The 21,100-nt window shown below is 42.5% G+C and overlaps 1 protein-coding gene across 1 annotated transcript in view; it reads right to left on the bottom strand.

The window, feature by feature from the left end:
- The window catches only part of RSF1 (remodeling and spacing factor 1), a 49,592-nt gene that overhangs the window by 27,599 nt on the left and 893 nt on the right, over nt 1-21,100 (bottom strand). The window contains exon 2 of the mRNA XM_088534990.1: nt 827-918. Coding sequence (XP_088391116.1) covers nt 827-918 — 92 coding nt within the window. The remainder of the gene's footprint in view (nt 1-826; nt 919-21,100) is intronic.

The raw sequence follows: 21,100 nt of genomic DNA, 5'->3' as shown, positions 1-21,100 counted from the left end.
GCAAGATGACAATAACATGACTTTTTTTTTTCTTTTTTTGGAATAGAAAATATTAATCAAAATACCTAGAAGGGAAAGGCTAATTTATTAATTTTGAATATTTGCATATTTTCCTTTTCTGAAGCAGTGCAACTTCTTTAAGCTAAAAACCACTTGCATGTAAGATGCCCAGGAAAGTACACCCACAATTAAAATATCAGCATAGAATTATCTCTGCCAGTAGAGCAAGGAGATGACAATAAAGCAATGGGATGCTGCATTTTTAGATTTGTAAGTTAATTGTTTATAAATAATTACATTGCCATCCTTTTTGTACAATTCTGAGCATGCCAATATAAATCACTGTGATATTTTCGTTTCTTATTAACACACCAGAAGAGAATTCCTGTATGGTCAGCCCCTGTAGTGATATTAACCAAGTGATAATGATTAAATCACACTCAAAAACTTGCTGTACAGATGCATATTTGCGACGGAAATCCGTTTAATTTAGCTTGTTAGTGGGCTAAGAAATCTAATTCTATGGGGAAGGCTTTGAGCCCTCCCCAAACATGTCATGAGCAAGGATGAAGCTACGTGCTCTTTTACATGCAAAATATATTGTCAGCTTCCAGAGATTTATGTATTAGATGGGCAGAAAGATTGAACCTAGGCAGGCAGAAAGTTAAGCTGGGTTCTTATGCAACTGGGGCCTGGGCAAGCACAGCAGTGTTGACCACAGCAGAGCCCCAGGCTCGCTGCAACTCGCAGCAGGGGCTGCTGACACAACAGCTCATCACTCGTCACCATTCCAGCAGTGCACAACAACACGACACACGTATTGTACCTTGATCAAATACTTCTCCCATCTGTCTGCCGTGACAGACTTCCCAATCTTTCTCATCAGTTTCAGGTGAAGCTCCACCAATTCTTTTGGAACTGCAGCATCGAGAGAAGAGGGGAAAAAAAAAGAAGAGGTTATAAAGGCTGATGTAAATACACTGCAATGCTAAAGACTGGCAACTTTGAAATGCTGCAACAAATGGTGTGGTTTTAACAAAATGTAACTTCGAGTCAATATAGGAGCCATTCCATAATAAGAAAACAAAGGAAAACTGGAATACTTACATGGGTCCTTTATAGTTTAGATTTACAACCTTGCCCGTCCCGTGCCCTCCCTCAAATCCCAGTAATAAATATGCAGCAATCCCAGCAGCATTAGAAGAACAACAGCCCAGGAACGACGTCCCTTGGGCACCTACGGAGAGAGCAGGAATGCCGCGTACTCCAGCGGGAGCCGCGCACTCCCAGCTGTCTCCGAAAATCCACCGGCATCCGTGCCCCAGGCCTGGAATATCTCCAACTCCCAGCTATTCCGGGCTGCGTGCACACCGAGAGAAACGTTCTGGAAACTCTGCCCTCCCGAATCCAGCCCTGCCGCCCACAACGGAGGGGGCAGAGCAATTTGTGCAGATCCCGGCGCCGAGCGCGGGAGGCTCCAGCTCCCGCCGAGCGCCCCGTCCTCGGCACGGCCGGAGCCGCCGCGTTCCGGCCCCAGCAGCGCCCGGCTCGGCGCCCGGCCCGCGGCAGCTCCAGCTCGGCCCGGTTCACACGGGAGATCTGGAAACCAACGTGGCACCACCAAGCGGCAAAGCCGCGCCAGCCCCAGGATCGTCAGCCTCAAAGAAAAACTCAAAAGAAATGTTTGTGTTTTCTTTTTTTTTTTTTTGCATTTTTATTTCTATACTGCTTGCTTAAAAATTTATTTTCAACGCCTTTTCATTGCTCTACGCGAAACACAAAATTGAAACCCCAAAATGTTACAATTACTTATCTGCTGCTCTGGTAGTATTACTTTATATATGATAAACAGCTGAAATAGCATTTTTTTTCCTAAACTAGTCATTATTCAGATGTTTTTTCTACTGCTCTGCACAAGTTTTGAATTTCGTTGTGTTTTTTTATTTATTTTTTAATATTCAAAAATATTAAATTTCACCCAACTAAATTGATGTTTTTCAATCAAATCCCTTTATACTGAGGTAAATACAACCTGCGTTTAAAATCTGCTTGGTGAAAGCACTAGTTTTCTTTCAATTGCTGCTTTTTTGAGGGAAATCATTGATGTTTTATAGACAGCAGTCTAATACCTCAACACAGGCCCATATATGAAGTAGCAGCCCAGTATCCATAAACAGATATATCTAAATGGAGATAATTCTCCAGCAACTTTAAATCATCCTGGCTGTTTTCCTTTTATTCCATTTATATCATTTACCTTTTTTTTTTGCATATTGAAGGAATCTAAGACATCTCCTCCTTGGTTTTCTTCGTAGTGCATGTCACAACTTAATTTTTTTAAAAAAACAGGTATCTTAAAAGGAACGGGCCCACAAGCCCTAACCCTGCTAGGTGCTGGGCACTTGCAGGGAGTGAAATGAAGCCCCAAGCACTTTACACACATGAGCAAGTCCATTAAAGCCAGCTCACAATTAGACTTCAGCTTGTGTTTGTGTTAGGTGGAACTGAGCCCGAGTACTCAGAAACTTCATGGATCAAAGCTTTTGTTTTGCTTAAAAAAAAAAAAGAAAAATCAGACCACATTTTGCACGGCTGCATATGCACTGGAATCCTATTTTATAGAAGCATGGATGGTTTGTTTAGAAGAATTCAATTCATAGTCCCTCTGAAAAACAATCCCTTGTTAGGGTGTTAATATTGGAAGACATGGAGCACGTTCACAATCCAAGAACTGCAGAGCCAATTTTGCACATCCTTGCTCAACATTTAGTCTAATTTCTACTTGTACCTACTGAAACTTCCCCTTCTAGACCCCCTGTTTTGGGGGCAATTCCAACATTTCAGGTCTTGCATTTCTAATAGCTCAAAGCTGTACTGCTGCAGCATCTTTTACAAAGAAGCTTCACAAAATATCTCAAATCCCCCTTTTTTAGTACCTCTCTAGGAAATGAGATGGGCAGGAAGGGAGAAGAAAACCACAGGCCAATTTCCAGGCAGAAAACACAGAGTCAAATGCAGACTGACCAACCAGGGTGCCCAAGGAAGAGCAGGAACAGAAGCCTAGGACATTAAGGCAACAAATTTTGAGGCAAAATAATAATATAAATAATATGTAGATCGCACAAAACAGTATCCACCTGGTTTGCAGAAAAAAATATCAGTTTAAGGAGGGGATGGTAGGAGGTGTGAAGGGTGGTGGGAGCCCATCCGTCCCGCAAACACTCGCCGGGCAGGGAATGGAAGATCATCAGCAAATTAAACTGTATTTGTGCAGTCCTAACAGCGCGTTGAATCTGGATCTCAACTAACTTTCAATCAACCTACTTTTGTCCACAATGTAGAGAGAATTCTTGACAAGAGTTTGTTGAAGAGAGATACCAATAATGATCATATTTACAACGTTCCTATGGCCCCATTTATAATACTATTGAGCTTAGCATAAGGTGCAATTAGTATTTTTTTTTTTTTAATCACAACAGTAGAATATCATCTCTTCTGTACAAGGGGGAGCAGCAACACACACTTCAGGGACTCATGTTAACTAAAAATGTACTGATTTTGCTTTTGCTTACAGTTTGGTGTGACGGAAGGACCGATAAATATTCTTCTTTACGTATTATTCCATTGCATATTGGATTTCTCAGCTGCTCTGAGATAACATCCATTGCAAGGCTTTGAGGAAAAGCGTGTGATGGAACACAGACCAAACAACTAAATCCCAACGAGATCTCAAAGCTTTCATATTCATTTACACTAATTTCAAGGAAAGAAAAAAAATAAGTTTCATAGCAGCTCTCAAATCGCAAGGCATAGCTCAATACTTAAGAGGTAGAGAAATCCCCAGGGCTAATAAGAACCAGAAAAGCACTATTTTAGAGGAAGAAGCATCTGTTTAAAGAATATTTTTAAAAAGAATAAAGAATAATTAAACCATGGTGCCATTGCTAACTATTCAGAAATTTATTTTTTCCCACACAATCGTGGATCAAGGACCCTGTTGCAGGTACCCATTAACCTTAATCGTGTTTCACCTTTACTTACGTTCCCAGCCAAATGTAAAACACCCACAGGTGAACTCATCCAAACCGGAGCCTCAAGAAACGGAGGGGGAAAACAGAAAATGGAGACAGGGAAGACAGGGGGAAGTTTGTTATCGTGGCAATGGTTTCAAATAAAACCCTGTTTCAGAGGAGATCTGGAGCGCTGGGCATGGCAGGGGATGAGCAGGGTGACGGCGGCTGGGACTGGAAGGCTGCAAAGACCCCATGGCCTTTCCCTCCCTCCAGGATGAAGGGAAAAATCCATGGAACCCCCCAAACGTCTCCGCTGGGGGAAGGGAAGGAGAAGTGACGTTTGGGATGCAGAGCCTGCCGGCAGCTTTCACGCTTCGCGAGCTCAAACAGGTCTTCCCAGTTTTACTAGTAAAACCCTTTGCCGGGCTAACCCGTTTTGGAAGTGAAAAACAGAGCTGCTCCTTACGATTCATGGAGCAAACACTTCCATCACCAGCTTGCCCCTTTTTCGGTCTTTCTCCCTTGACAAAATTCCATCTTCACACTGTGGCTCCACGGTTAAGCAAAGCCACGCTGGAGCAAAGCTGAGATCGTTGGGATCATTAATGGACCGTTTCTTGCCCATTTTTCCACCAAATGAAGCCAGCTCACACTAAACTAGAGTAGAAAATGTGTGTGAGTTACCCTGCATGACATCCCATGCAAAGCTTTAGGGTAAACTTACCCCCTGCAAACAAGGCATTGAGCACATGTTCCCTTAAACCAGAGTCCTGGATGAGAAGTGCAAGAGTGTCCAAGAAAACGGCAACCCTGTGTCTACCTCAGTTAATATTATACAAATCTCTACTATGAACTAGACAAAAAGTGATAGTGAACTTCAGAAAAATACCCGCAGTGCCAAAACAGGCGCTCATGTACATGCAGCGTGCTTGGTATTAAAGAAATTTGAAGTATTCGACCCCTTTTTGCATTTGATCCTTTGTTTCCATGCACAAGAAAAAGCAGCAGTTCCTGTTTCAAAGAACTGTCTAAACATCCCATCTCCTGAGTCACTTTGTTACCATCCTGCCTCCAGTCCTGTGCCCATAAAAGAAAAAGACTGCAGAGAAAGTGGGGGAAAAAAAGAAAGAATTAACTGCTCTCTTATTTTCACTTGGGAAGCAGAGTCATCAGACGGGCTGTGATCAAACTGAGGAACCAAAGAGAAAGAACAAGTAACATTTTAAAATCCTGTTCCTAGAAAGATCTTGGCAGGCATAAAAACAAATAAACAAACGAGCAAAAAACCACACGCTCACGTTTAAATGGCACTATGATCCTGGCCAAGTACTTTGAAATCTTGACGTTCAACTAAACCGTTTTCATAGAAATATCTGAGCACCTTACATGGTTTTTCTTTATAAATACCCACTAGGAAACACTCAGCCAGCCTAGACCATAAGGAGCATTCTCCATTCCAACATCATTATTCAAAAAAACGGATATTTTTATCCTGCTGCTTATCCCTTTCCATCCACATGCTGAGACCCCAGGACAGCCCCTCTTTCACTGCCACTTACTGACAAATTGCAGCCCAGATGAATGTGCCTGGAACTGGGATTGAAAAGCTCTACCCTTTCCCCCTAATTCTGTTATTAACTCATGTCCCCGGCCTACAAAATCTCGCTATGAGATTCCCATCTGACTTCACTCCATCCATCCTAGCTGCAACTTTCAATTCAACTCCAGCTATGAGATTTCTTCAAACATTTGCAGTCTATGACCCACCTATCCCATTTATTAAGCACTCTTTCTTCCGCTGTATTTTACCTTCTCCAACTGCCCTCGAATCAACCTGATGAGGATGTTCGTGTCCCCTGATGCCCACACTCCTGCCGATCCCTTTCTCAGCGCACCGAAAGCTGATGACAAGAAACTCATATGTGTTGTCATCAGCATAACTCTGCCACAAACTCAAGAATAAGACTCAATGTTCACCAAATCCTGACTGGAATTAACACCAGAGTCAAACTAGTCTAAACAAAATCCCTACACAAAAGTTGAGCTGTTTGCAGTAGCCCCTTAGTAGTTAAAAGATCCATTTTTCATTACAGGTCCCCTCTTGTTTTCATGTTCATTTTTCTTAAAAAAAAGCTCAGATATTAAGCTTCAGTAGAAGTGATAGGAAAAGACTGATGTATGAATAAATAAATTTAAGATTTAGGAAGGAAACCATGTTGTGCTGCTCAAGGAATAACCCAGAGGGAGAGAAAGAAGAAAATGACATTGAGAACAACAGTGTAGGAAAAAATAGCACGTAATTTATTTTAGAAACTGAAAATAACCCAGGAAAGGAAAGACAGCAAATAAAAGCCCACTTTATGATTTCAAAAACATTTACTGTATACAACGTGGGCACAAGTCCACAAATTGCAGATATATCAATGCCCAGTTGAGAAAAATCTGGCAATGGTGTAAAAACAAGTGCAGGGCACCGAAATGCAGGAACCAAAAGTAGCCATTAAAAACTGTCACACACTGCCATTGATCACCCTTGAGTCACTTCTGGCAACCACACCAGCCATCTCGGCTATTTTAAATCAATACCACTCAGATTGCTGCCACTTAATTCATGTATAAGCAATAACTTGACTCTCTGAAGCTACTGGGACCGCAGCCTATACAAGACGGAGCAGCAGAGACATCTTTCATCCTGGCTACTTATCACAAAATAAGAACTTTTACAAGACGAGCAAAAGTACATTTCCATTCCATTACCACTTATTAGAATTTACTCCAAAATCAGCAAACTAAGGCAAACGGCAACAGGGGCACAAGTTATGGGTGGCTTCATAAAGATGTCCTAGGAAAAGCACAAGGTGAGTTGGATTCCCCAGGAAAGGTTCACAGGAGGTTGGTCAGATGCAATTCCTAATAGGAATAGTGGAGAGAGATGTCTGGAAACACAACCTCCCTCCAGAAAGTTCAATGGCTGCATAAAATGGGAATTGTCCAAGGCACCTGGTGGCTCCTGAGTGGGAGATTCGGTCACCCTTGTCAAGGACACAGGAGCAAGAGGCTGGTGGTGACGTTTACTGCTGCCCAAGGAGGTTCCAAATTACTCCTGCCTCTCCTATGAGGGTGACCCTGCTGCAAGGCAAACAGCCTGGCAGAGAAGGAATTCCTCTTCGTGCAGCTGTGCTACGGCACAGAACAAAATGTGACGCTCAAGGGCCACAGAAAGGACAAGCAAAGAAAGGACATGCAAGTCCCTCCTGGAGAAACGGAGACGGAGTTTTAGTCTCTTCTTCCAGGCCCCAAATTTCTTAGATGTTTTTCCCTTGAAATCTGGGAAAGGGGAGCAGCAGAGCAGGAGGATTCACCTGAGGAAATGTTGGTATTTGCATCTGAGCTGGTTCTCTATAATCCATTACAGCCCACGGAGAGAGAAAGAGCCACTTGTAGGGAAGAGTCGCTCGTGCTGAAGCAGACATCTGAAGCTGGTCAGAGGAACCACTACATCTGGTGAGATTAAATCTCTTGTGGAGTGGCAAGTTGTTGTGGTGAAAACCAAGATCTACAACATACAATGTACATAGGTACTGTGTGGAAAGCTCCTCAGGCTTAAACAGTACCTAAACTCCTGCGTCCACTTCAGACACGGAATTGCAGCTGCAGAGCCGGCCCTCGTTCTTCAGGTCTCTGAGGGCACAGACAGGTCTGGCAGGCAAAAAGTAATTCACCAAGCACGGCAGCATTTAAACTGGAGGGAAAGAATATTTACCTGATTTCATTGAACTAAATTATAGCACCCTCAGTGCAGTGAATAAATGGAATTCAAGATTCAATGTACGAAGACAGAATTGCACACATCAGTATTTAAAAAGGCTTGGAGTCCTCAGTTCACGCTCTTAATGTGCTCTTTAGGCTGTAAGTTGGATGTGAGCTCTTCGTTTTTTAGTTCATTCCATGAAACTAGGACAAATTTAAAGGCATTTTCTTTCTTACTCTATTTAATTACTACAAATACCATCCTGGTGACCTGAGCTAGAGGGCTCAGGTACTGGCTGAAACCTCTGGCTTTAACTGAAGATGGATGGTGATTACACCACAAAACCACAAAATTGTATCCCATTTCTCTCCCATTTGAATAAATAGATGATATTAAGAAAGTCAGAGCAGGGTGAATGAAAACCCACTTCTCAGTCACATCATTTTATTTTTCATTTGTGCAATAACTTTATAGAACAGTATCAACAGGTGAATTGTTTCTTGGCAGTGTCTATGTTCAGCGTCAAGACTTTCCTGAAAACCTAGTCCTACAGCCTTAGATCTTCTGATACAAAAAAAAATTGAAATTAAAGAGGGTTCTAAAACACACCCATGCGATGAAAATTTAAATTTTATATTTTGCAAAAGGTTCAACAGTAATGCATTTATATAGGAAAACCAATTACCGAGTAAGCATCGAATATTTTACAAACAGGGGCATTGTATCTATCATGGTATGAGTGTTTTTAAAGCAGATTCACGTAGGCAAACTTCAAAGACAAGGACTATGCAAGTCATCCTGCAATTCTGAGCACATTTGCCTGTCAGCTGGAGGTCACGGTGCGTTTGCTCTGCTCCAAGGTAATGCCAGTTCATTAATTTATCAGCATGGATAATGGCAGTTCAAGTGCAAACGTTAAAATATCAAGAACTACTAAAGATCCAGGAAAAAAAAAAGCATAGTATTTCTGCAATTTGGGCAAATTACTCATAAAAGAGCACATTTGTGGCAGTTTACAAGGCTTTCTATGAAGGGAGGCATCATACAATTGGGAATTAATTATACACATGAATTTGTGTTCACAAGTTAAAATTTTACAAATTAATCCAATTAACACCAAACTTGAGGCTACTTTTAAACGGTTTTACAAAGACTAACAACTTTTTCTCCATTGCTTAAGAAACCCAGGAAGCAAATGAGAATAGAAATTTAAGAAGCAAAACTATCGAAGACAATTTATTGACCAAGGGCAATTCAGAAATAAGGAAATCTGCATGCAGCTTCAGACTGACTTTCTTTAAAGGAAACTACTTATGTTTAGTGATACTTGAACAGCAGTACAAAGCCAGGAGCTATAGAAGTTTCATGCCTTGAAACACAAGCAAAAACTTCCACAGCAAACTTATGTTTTGACCTGTTAAAACTATTAACATATCTACTCCAGGTGATGTAGCTCTTTAATTGCAAGAAATGATTACAACTTTGGGGCTGCTGCAGCGCTGCATGGGTAGCCAAGGCCATTGGCTTTAGGCTTGGTATCTATTCTCTGTTTAGACCCAAAATAAAAACAAATTTGAAAATACGAAGTTTCTTAAAAATCTTTTGGAATCAACAGACCCTTCCCTGGTGGTAGGGGCAGCACTTGGGACATAAAACGAGGCAACACGTCAGAATTACAGCTCATAAAACCCAAGGCTCTGGTCTGGGCAGTGACTACCATCTGTTGCATCGGCGCATGGGTAAATGAAACCCCTCTGCACTTACAAAATTAGCTACCCCCAGCTTATCTTTAAATCCTCTATTTAAATTTGAGACCAGCTTAACTGGAAGCAGGAAACTTCATCTCCCTATTCTTGCTTTAAGCACGTTTACTACACCTGATATTTGTTACCTACAACTCGTTGAGTTCTGGCCTCAGGAATAATTTGCAGTAATTAATTATGCATTACGTGAATAACACCTAAATTTGAATTATTTTAAAATTAATTCATCTATCATTTTTCTGTTTTGAAAATGGAAGAATACATCTCTCAAAGACTGATTTTGTATACTGTTAACTCTGAAGTTAGCAGTATACATTTTTTCCAAACCTTTCTTAAAGTGGAGACACTTTCAATACAATCACACCACTCTACTGATCTACCTGCAGTATCTTTTAACCATAGCTAAGCCCCCAAACCAAGATGAAGGCAAACCAAGCAACCTACAAATCTCCCACGTTTTAGGTATGAGCCTCAACCCATTCTTAACCTAGTTAGTATTTTGTCGGCTTTTAAATTTTAGCTCTACATTGACTGGGGCTCTTTCCTCTGACTTACTACCTGGGTACCTAGAATCTCCTTTGAGTTGTTAACAGCTAATTTCAAGCATTTTTTGTGGGGGTATGTATCATAAAAAAAAAAAAAAAAAGCAAGGTATGCTTATTTATAAACCTCAGTTTCAATCAGTGTTGTTAACCCTTCACAATACTTCTATCTCTGATAGTGTGGGTTTACCTTTCAACCCCAAAGCTAAAAAAACCCTCTTTTCCCTTTTTGGGGGAAGGAAATAAAAGAATTCTCTTATTTCCAGTCTGTTCCATATCCCAGCTGGCCTGAGGTTTCCGATGAGGCTTTGCCTCTCACCTCGTAACCGCTGCGGCGGTTGCCCCGGCCAGAGGGGTTGAGGGTGATTGCTCAGAGCAGGGATGAACAGCAAGCAAAGCCGCCCCCTTACCCGAAATCCACGGTACAAACGCAGAATATCGTCCATTTGAGCTGTGCTGTAAACCAGAGCGGCTAAAAACGTGATCCGTGTCTCACCCGATTCCTCCTGCCGCAAAAGAGGAGCTTTAGAGAGAGCTGGGGATGATAATTACTGTTTTGGTTAAAAGAGATGGAGTTGTTATGGAGCACGACCAACCCCTTCGTCAATGCCCTCTTTGAAAGGCTTTTTGCACATATAAATAAATAAGCGTTTGGTCCAGCACGATCCACACATCTCTAAAAGAATTCAAAGAAAACAGAATTATATTTTCCTTTGGAGGATAAGTATCTCAAATAACTATTGGAATTATGAAATTACAATTTCATAAAGTTTATCAAATACACATGTAAAAACTACTTGTTTTCAATTCCCCAGACCTTTCTTAGACTCTTCAGGGTGTATTAGCATATTACAGGCTTTTTTGTTTTTCCACTTCAGTGGTCTGCTATGAGCTTCTATGGTATTTTTACTAGCCGCTTTTCTAAACTTCTTGAGGACACTGAATGAGCACCTAAGCCTGGTAATTTAAAATGCTTTCAACTTACTAGTACACTCCAGTTATTCATATTTCACCTTTATTGCCAGAAAAAGCACCTAACTAGAAGGAAGATAGCACAGATTAACCTAGCAGTGACACCTTATGCAATGTTGTTCTCAGTTAAGTACCTCCTTTAATTACTGTATTAAAGCCAGAGCTCTACAACACCCAGGGTTTCCACATTCTGCCTTTTTTGTGCAAGAATCTCTTTTGCCCATTTGCTCTCCAAATCCACCTAAGACTTCCCAGCTCCCTTCTTTCCACTGGCAGCTCCAATTACACCCAGGATAAGGTTCAGCTCCTGCTTGGCACAAAAACGTGGACGTTTTGGCCTCGCACAGCCCTTTGCCACCTCTTTGTCAGACAGACGGGCGTTCTCAGTCCATCACAGCAGCACCTAGACCAAAGTCAGCAATTTGATTCTTTGTCCTGGGACTAGTTCTCCTCTCCCTTCTTATAAAGGTTGCTTCTTGCAAAATTTTAGGGTTACTTTATCAATTTTTCTTAACACATTTTCCCTGGCTACCCTTTCTAACTTCCTATTTTGCACTTCGCAGGTCAGTTAATACTGCTTGTCGTTATGGAATTTCTCTAAACACACTCATTTCAAGGGATATTTTTACCACTTATTGGAAGTATCTTCTGTCAAGCAATGCATTCACATTGACACCTTATGCCACCCAAAGTCCATTCCTTTTCAATGACTACGTCCATGCAATATGCTTCCTTCTTAAATAAATACACAGCACTCCAGGCAGACATTCCAAAGTGCATCCTGCTGCCACACCATTCTCTACCTTAGATGCTTTCTTGCAGTACACTCTTCAGAACTAACAGAACACAGTGTTGTAAGTCCTGGGATCAAAGGTTTCCACATTTCTACCATTCACTGATTCATCTGGCTTTGTACACCCCACAGTTTCCTCAGGGAAAAAAAAAAATCACTCTAATCCTGGTAGTTATTAATACTATTATATGTAAATATTAATAAAAGGCAAAGAACATGCACTGGCACTTGTACTACTAGATAGCTGGAGATGGCTTGGATAACAGCCAGGGCAGGACCAAATGGACAAACAGAGGAGAGGAAATCAAGTGGCAACTTACACATGGGTTTTGTTTAAGCAGTTTCACTTGGCATACTGCTGCTTGAGGGCTCTGCCAACTAAAACTGACTGTTCTGCCTGGAAAATGGTAGAGATTAAGACACCCAAGATGGAGCAGCAACTCCAGATGATAACTGCTCTTTTCCAGGAAGCAGGAAAGATTTGCAAGGCCAGGACTGGGGATGTGGAGAGAGGCTTGGCCTGCTTACCTGTTCTTCAAGCAGCAAATGAGCCTGTGAGTTCTGTGGTAAGCAGTGCTTTTATTCAAGGTACTGTGAGATTTAACCAACCATAATAGAAAGAAATCTAATACTGAAATAGTGATATCTTTAAAAATCATGCCTTGCTTTGAGAAATTGTTCTCACTTGACCATTACAGACATCAACAAGTCACCTTTTCTACTGCAGCTTCAGCTTTAAGAGATTTTTTTGGCTCCTGGGGAAGAGAAGAAACTGTCAGGGTTGTGCAGAAAAGGGCCAAACTGCATCTAAGACAGAGAAATTTTAGAGGCTACAGAGAAATTCTAGAGGCCACTAGAAATATTTGCTAATGCCAAAGCATTTGCCATGCTTTGTAGAGCAACTGAGGCTAAGAAGAGCTCACTGATTTATTTGGAGAGGGGAGTGGAAAAAGATGAGAGTGGTGTGAGAGAGGGTGGAAAGAACAGACTTACAGAGAGATCATGTTAAGTTCTGCAACCGGGACGAAAGGAAAAGAGAAAAAATATGTACGTCTTTGTGTAAGTTTTATTGTATTTCATATATCGATTTTGACATTTGGAATCAAGTTGTACATGGCAGATTTTATTAATTCCACAGCCAAACGGGTTGGTACTTCCCAAACAAGGAGGCACCAGCAGAGGCGGCAGCGCAAGGGAAGGGGCTCCGGGATGGATGATCCCTGCAGGCTGCCTGGATCAGGGGATATTGCCGGATGGATTGCCGATGTTGGACCCAACGCTTCCTCCCGAAGGAGCACAGCAAAGGCACCGCGAAGGACACGCTCATCCCGCTGTCCAGATATGCTTGAGGTGTTGAATATATCCATTTATTCCCATTGCCATCACCTTGGAGGAAAGAAGCTGCTCCATTGCTGTCACCTTGGAGGAAAGAAGCTGCGCTGTCACTTGGCTTCAGTGTTGCCCAGGGAGAGATGATGAGGTCAAAATAATTTCTACAGGGCACCGCTCTTCAGCAGGGCTGTATATTCATCATTCTCCACCGTCTGCACATTCTTGCCTGCTCAATCCTTCAGTCGCCCTGTCCTCTCCCTCCTTCACACCGTCCAGAGGACCTTTCCTTCTTGCCTTCCATCTGCAGCAGGATATTACCCTGTCCTACCAAGGATCTCTTTCTCCAAAGATCTGCCAGGCCTTCAGTCATGATTTTGACCAAGAAACATGACCTATCAGCTACTTAAGAGCACAGAAACACCATAAATATTCTGTTTTAATCTTCATATCAACAATGCTACACATGTTCCAGGAGTTCCCATGGGATGCTCAGTTTGGTACAGACCACAAAAAGAAACAAAAAGCAGCTAATCCCAATGCCATCTTAGCAAAGGACTCAAACACACATACCAGGTATGGCACCATACACATGCAGATCTGCTCGCTGCTCTTACACTACACAAGATTCACTTGAAGTAATGGCAAATATGAGAGCGAGCTCCAATCCAAGAAGCAGGAGAAGAGATGGGAAGTTCCTGAGCTGCAAACTACTGGATGCAGGAAAAATATCCTGAGAAATTCTGTTTTTTGAAGGCATCTAAACAGCATCAAGATATTGAGCACAAAACAAGTACCAAAATACAGTGCCTTCTGCCTTTAAATCTGTATTCCTGAAGGTCAGCATAAAGTCAACTGCAGTTTAGATTTGTGTAGCAACTCGGATATTTAATAATATTCACTATTTTCAGACAGGGAAGAATCTTACTGAAGCTTAAGATTTCCAATACAGATGCTATTTTGAGCATGTTGAAAAGATGAGGCCCCATGCTGGACAAAACTCTTAACTTGCATGGAATGGTATCATGACACAACTTACTTGGTTTTATATTAAGCTCCCCCACAGGGTCAAGCAGAATGTGCACAATCCCTAATATAGTTGAGTTTCAACACTGTCCCTGACCTAAATATTGCTCTCAAAGCTTAAAAACTGGAGGAGTCCGGCCAGCTGACACAGTAACACGACACTGGGAATGATATGAAGACTCAATGTGGAAAACCGAAGAGTTAAAAGAGGGATACACATCCATGCTCTATTATGAGACAGTTAATCCCAAAATAAAGTCATTTCCTCAATGAATAACTGAAAAGTTTAAGATCAACGGGGCTCATTCACATAATGTCAAATTAATCTAGAATGACTAGAAGTAGAGACAGGAGGAGTTTATTCCCCATTAGAGAGCTGCTTGCCATAAATTCATGCCAGGAGTGATTACTCGTGCTACTTATTCCCTCAGAATTCAACCCTGTTATACTGTCTGACCATCAACAGCTGGAGCCAATCCTCAGCAAATCAGTCACCTTGATGGCTAAAAACATGGAGTTACACAAGTTCAAGCAAGCTAGAGGAAGAGAACCCCTCTACACTACTCAAAAAAGTAATAAAAAGAGAAATAGAACACCAAATTCAGTAGTCTCCTACACATATATCCACATAAACCTCAGTTTTAAAATTAGATCCTCAATATTTTATGTATCCTCTGGTAGTTTGGTTGAGGTAAGCATACTGTATTTTATAATGGGTGGATTTAGAGATTTTACAAAAGAACTTCTGAAATTTGGTTGGGTCACTCAGTACAACAGGACAGCAACAATCTACTTAGAGTCTATCCATATTCAAATTATTACCTAACTGCAGAGATAACTTATGCAGTTAATAACTTAATATGACAGTTACTAACTTAATATGACAGTTGAATTTCCCACTCGTACAGGAAGGAGTGAGCTGAGATATAAGCACAAATGCACATCTACCTGCCAAGCAGATGGAACTGCTACCTCCAATGAGCTTGGCAAGAGCAAGCTTACAACAGTGAAACATCCACACATTTTATATGTGTTAATTAAGAAGATTCAACATTACTTTTGCCTAAAAACATGCATTGAATCCAGAAGTTTCTCATTGCCAGTCTACAACAAAAAAAAAGTACATTTGATCTCAAACATTAAATGTTGGAAAATCAGTCTTATCAACTGAAAACTATGGGCCTGGATGGGATGTACCCAAGAGTGCTGAGGGAATTGGCAGGGTTATTGCTTGGAGGACTGGAAGAAATTCAGCATCACTCCCATCTTCAAAAAGGGCAAGAGGGAGAAGCCAGGAAGCTACAGGCCAGTCAGCCTCTTCCATCCCTGGCAAGGTGATGGAGCAGCTCATCTTAGAGACCATCTCTAGGTATGTGAAGTAAAAGAAGGTGATCATGAGTAGTCAGCATGGATTCAGCAAAGGAAAGTCGTGTCTGACAAACCTGACAGCCTTCTACAATTAAGTGACCGCCTGGATGGACAATAGGAGAGCTGTGGATGTTGTCTACCTTGACTTCAGCAAGGCTTTCAATACCATCTCCCAGAACATCCTCATGGGGCAGCAAAGGAAGTGTAGACTGGATGAGGCGACAGTGAGGTGGATTGAGGCCTGGCTGGATGGCAGAGCCCAGCGGGTGGTGATAAATGGGGCCGAGTCTGGTTGGAGGCCTGTGGCCAGTGGTGTCCCCAGGGGTCAGTACTGGGCCCGGTGCTCTTCACCTTGTTCCCAGAGGGCACCCTCAGCAAGTTTGCAGGTGACACCAAACTGGGAGGAGTGGCCGACACCCCCGAGGGCTGCGCTGCCATTCAGAGAGACCTGGACAGGGTGGAGAGTTGGGCACAGAGGAACCTCCTGAGGTTCAACAAGGACAAGTGCAGGGTCCTGCACCTGGGAGGAATAACCCCAGGCACCAGCACAGATTAGGGGTTGACCTGCTGGAAAGCAGCTCCACAGAGAGGGATTTGGGAGTCCTGGGTGACAACAAGTTGCCCATGAGGCAGCAACGTGTCCTCGTGCCCAAGAAGGCCAATGGGCTCCTGGCTGCAGCAGGAGCGTTGCCAGCGGGCGAGGGAGGGATCCTGCCCCTCTGCTCAGCTCTGGGGAGGCCGCACTGGAGCATTGGGGGCAGCTCTGGGCTCCCCGGGACAAGGGGGACCTGGAGCTGCTAGAGAGGGGCCAGGGCAGAGCCACAGAAGATGACAGATGAGAACCTATCATATGAGGAAAGACTAAACAAGCCTGTCTAGTCTGGAGAAGAGAAGGCTGAGAGCAGATCTGATCAACATGTTCAAGTACCTGAGGGGTGATTGTAGGGAGGATGGGGCCAGGCTCTTCTCAAAGGTGCCCAGTGACAGGACAAGGGGTAATGGGTACAAGTTCAAACACAGCCAGTTCCAGCTCCATGTGAGGAAGAACTTCCTTGGTGTGAGGGTGCCGGAGCCCTGGCACAGGCTGCCCAGAGAGGCTGTGGAGTCTCCTGCTCTGGAGATCTCCAACCTGCCTGGATGCCACCCTGTGCCCTGTGCTCTGGGTGTCCCTGCTGGAGCAGGGGGTTGGACTAGATGATCTCTAGAGGTCCCTGCCAACCTCAACCATTCTGGGATTCTGTGAAAACTCTGCTCTGCTCTCTTCATTAAAAACGTACCTAATGTCAAGTACGAAACTCCGTAAAACTCTGCTTTCAGAAGCTACAGAGCTTCTGATGGTTCTGCCATGCGACTATCAACAACTAAACTGACTAGGCAGATGTTGGATTTTTTTTCCTGGAGAACTCTTAAGTTTAATGCTGGAAAGACTCCCAGCCTGGCAATACTGAAATTATAACAAGTGACAGTAAAAACCCTGACAGTTAAGCCACTGACACAAGTGACTTCAGTATCTAAATTCTTTTGAAAAAGGGATATTAAGTGCTTAGAAGATTCAGGAAAATGAAAGAAGCTTATCAAGAAGCTGCTCGTGAAGCTTGGTAGCTCCAAAGAATAGGACTTTTGAGCACCATAGTAATAATAATAATAAAGCTATAAATGGATTGCACAGGTGTTCCACAATCCATCTGCCTCTAACCTCAGTTCTCATTAAAGATAGAAAGAGGAAAGGCGAGAAGAGTGATTTACTCTATCAAGTATCCTATCAAGCATCTGTACCCAATTATACTGAGCCAACAAGCTAGGGGAGTTTTTATTACCAAATTCCAAACAAAACACATTCACACAGTAATTAAGAGACAAGCTTCAAGGCTGGGTCAATCTGTCAAGAGGCAAAGGAGATGGAAAAGTTCAAGCTCAGGTGAGAAGGCAGCAGAATCCCCTCAGTTTGGAGATCCACACACTGAAAAAAAAAAAATCACCCTTCGCATCCTCCCTGGCACCTTCAGCACAAGCATTACTGGAACAGGGCAGGAAAAAGAAAAGCAAGGTCACTGCTTTGGCAGGGAAATGTGCAAAGCGTGCGCACTTGTTGGCGTTTCAGTCTAGCACAAATCAAACCCTGTACCACTATGAAAAGCTTGCAGAAAAAAGTGATGAACTGACACAGTTTAATGGTCTTCAGAGCCTGCCATTCACCTCAGTGAGAGGTTCTCCCATTCACGAGCCCGGGAACCTGGCAAACCAGCCAGCGTCTGGGGTAGCCACGTGTAAAATTAGCTCTCTGCCATGGAGCTCACATTCTGCTAATATTTTCATTGACAAGAGCCCAAGTGCTTAATTAATGCCTATACCGATTCTCCAGCTATTTACAAACACAAAGGAGGAGGCAATTTGATACCTTGGTTCCTTAAACACGGCACTAAATATAGATCTAACTTTTGCTGCCCTCCATCACATACATTTAATCATACAACTGCTTTTCTGCTATGAGTGGAAAACCTTAATAAAATAATACAGCATGTGTCTGTCAGAGCAAGGAGAGCATGTGTGATGATTTGTTCCAATTTGCACAATTTTAACACCGGAAGTAAGCAGATGCAATAGAGATAATGTCCTATGGCACCCCTTAGGATCAGCTGTACTGCTACCTTAATTTTCCATCTAAAAGTTAAGTAATACCAGGGTTAATTACATTTTTCGTGATTTCTCCAAGCCCTTATAATACATCCCAGTTAAAATCATGGGTTTATTGGGTTACTTCTTAATAAATCCCAAGAGAAACAATTCACATTGAGGCACATCAGCTGACAAATTTTATGAACTACTAACCTCATAGCAATCTAAATAGATGCTCGACTTTCTTCCTTTCCAAAGCAGTTTAAGATTGTCATGGTTGCAGTCCAAGTCACCATATTTTACATCAAGCAAGGATGAGCCTTCTTAGAGGCAAGATTATTATTCATAGCAATAAAGAAAATTATTCACCAGATGACAGTGGGTCTCATTACTTTGAATAGTTGCAGCTTTCAAATGAGCCACCGGCAGAAGTTAAACTATTTTATTGTACAGTCTTCCTAAAAAGCTTATCCCACCATCCTCTGTGAAACCATTCAATAATGACTGGTGAAACCAAAACCGCTCATTGATGTTTTGTTATACAAGCACATTATCCACCAAATATCAAAGCACTCCTTGCAGAGTGGTTTGACCACCTGAAGACAAGATCACATCCTGGTACTGACAGCTAAAAGCCCTCAAAGAAACCTCTGATACTTCCTAGGTGCCCACAACTGCTCTGCATCCATTCAGCATCACTTTCTGCAAGGGAAAGTTGTTCTATGGTGGTCAGTTTAAAAGGAAACTTAGAAACCTTTGACCATCAAGACTGTATTGATCCCAGTCTATACAAAGCCCAAATTATCAAGTTTCTTCTTTGACTGCAAAATTCATCTGCAGGGAAAATCTCAAAAGAGATCCCTGACAGATTAGATTTAAAACTTGGTTCAGATTCTTAGAAGTTGGAGAGGGAGAGCACTTCAAAATTCTGCACCAATATGCTTAGATCTTGTTGCATATCACTGTCAATGCAAATTCACAGTCAAGGAGTGCCAATATCCAAAGCAAAACTGACTGTACATAACAAATCCAAATCTCTCCTGCTATCCAAATAAAGCTACAGACAGCTGGCAAACAGAAATTCAGAAAAAAAACAGGATTACTTCAGTTTTCACTCAAGCAATTTAACAAATACACAACTTACACCTTTACAAGAAACATTTAGAAGACTAATTTAAATAATTAGAGAGAAAAGCAAGTCATACAGAAACGAAATGATTGCAATATTTTTTTCCAAAAAACACAAAAGACTCTAGGTAAGAGCTAACGGCACCACAAAGCAAGTTCAATAAGTTGGTTTTACCAAGCAGAGAAAACGAACGAAAAAACCCCACACTATCACACAAATCATTGCACGAAGCTTTAAGGATCACCTAAATCTTAGCTTTTCACCTCCACACATTCTCCTCTAAAAGACAAGTAGATACCCTTCATAATTGCATCCAAATGCATGCAACATGTCAAGGAATTTAGAGATTGTGTTTTCAGAAGCTAGAAATTTGCTCCCATTTCTGCGGCCTGTCCTAAAACAATGAGCAAAACCTGATTTCCCTCCAACTCCCACAAAAATAAGGGGAAAAATACAGAGAAAATTTAAAAATAAATAATAAAATAAATAAAAATCAAGTATAACAGCAAACCATGACCACAAATCCACAATGCAAGTCACCTGAAAGCTTTTTAGAAACCAATTATCTGTTATAATTGATAACTTTAATTGCACGACTAAGGCGATTATAAAAAAAATGAACAAACGCACAAGTTCCATATACTTAAAACACATTTCACTATCTTGCCTTTTAATGTTTAATTTATTCCACAATTCACCTCAAAAAATTGGTCTCTCACATATTCATTTACATTCAGGGACACACTCAGCATGAATCTTTACAAACATGACTTTAAAAGCAGCACTTTCACTAAAAAGTCAAGTTCTTTAAAGTACATTTGTGGCTTTTATTTGTAAGTTCTGTGACAATTTAACAAAATGCTGCCTATTCTAACAAGGTAACAGTATATAAAGGTTATGCAAAGACACATAATGTAAGAGGTAGAGGCGGCCTGCAGAGTTGAAAACACATTCACATATTTACAAAAGTTGTTATTTTTAGAAGGCGGGGGATCACTAATGGTCTTTGTTTGCATTAATCAGGCGTTGGACAACGTAAGATTAATTAAATGCACTGTCTTGTTATGTGATTTTATTTTAACGGTGGCTATTGCAAACTCACAGATAGGATGTTTGCACATGGCTAAAGGAAATAATAAAAAAAGCAAATTCCTTTAAAAGAGGAAGGGCCAAATCCCAAATGTGTGGAAAAGAAACGCGGGGTATAGATTTCACGGGGGAGGGAGGCGTTATATGCATGGAAAACTATAAGGAAAAGCCGGAGCAAGAGCAGCGCAGAGCCGGGATCCTCCGGCAGCAGGAAGTTTCTCCGGGGGCTGCCGCGCGTGCGCCGTGCGCTCCGCGGTCTCCCTATGTGGCAGCAGGGCAGAGGCGAGGAGCAAAGCGCTAACACGGAGAGCAACAAGCCCCTTCTCCTCCATAGATCCCCCTGCAGCGGCCTCCCCCAGGCCGCTGTCTTGTCCAGGCCCTGCCGTGTTCCGTGGCACGGGAATCGGGAGAGCCTGGCGACCCGAACGGCGGCCGCGCTCCGAGGGGAAGAGGAGGAGCAGCTCCAAGGAAAACAGCGGAGCGCGCACAGACGTAGCCCACGGCTCGGCCTCGCAGGTGGCGGGTGGGGAAGGGGCAAAGCAAGGAGAATATTCCCCCCCTCCCCCCCAAAAATAAAGAAAATAACAAAAAAAACCATCCCCAAGAGCTGGAGGAGAGAGACGGAGGCCGCGCACAATGGAGGCCCGTGCCGGTGCCGGGGAGGTTTCCCGCAACGGCGGCCGTGGGGAGCGCCCGGGGCTCCCCCTCC

The sequence above is a fragment of the Tinamus guttatus genome, unplaced genomic scaffold, assembly GCF_059628265.1.
Source record: "Tinamus guttatus ecotype Peru unplaced genomic scaffold, ASM5962826v1 Tinamus_guttatus_pri_ptg000602l, whole genome shotgun sequence".
In the NCBI taxonomy this organism is placed as follows: Eukaryota; Metazoa; Chordata; class Aves; order Tinamiformes; family Tinamidae; genus Tinamus; species Tinamus guttatus.
This window is presented reverse-complemented; position numbering and strand designations above follow the sequence as displayed.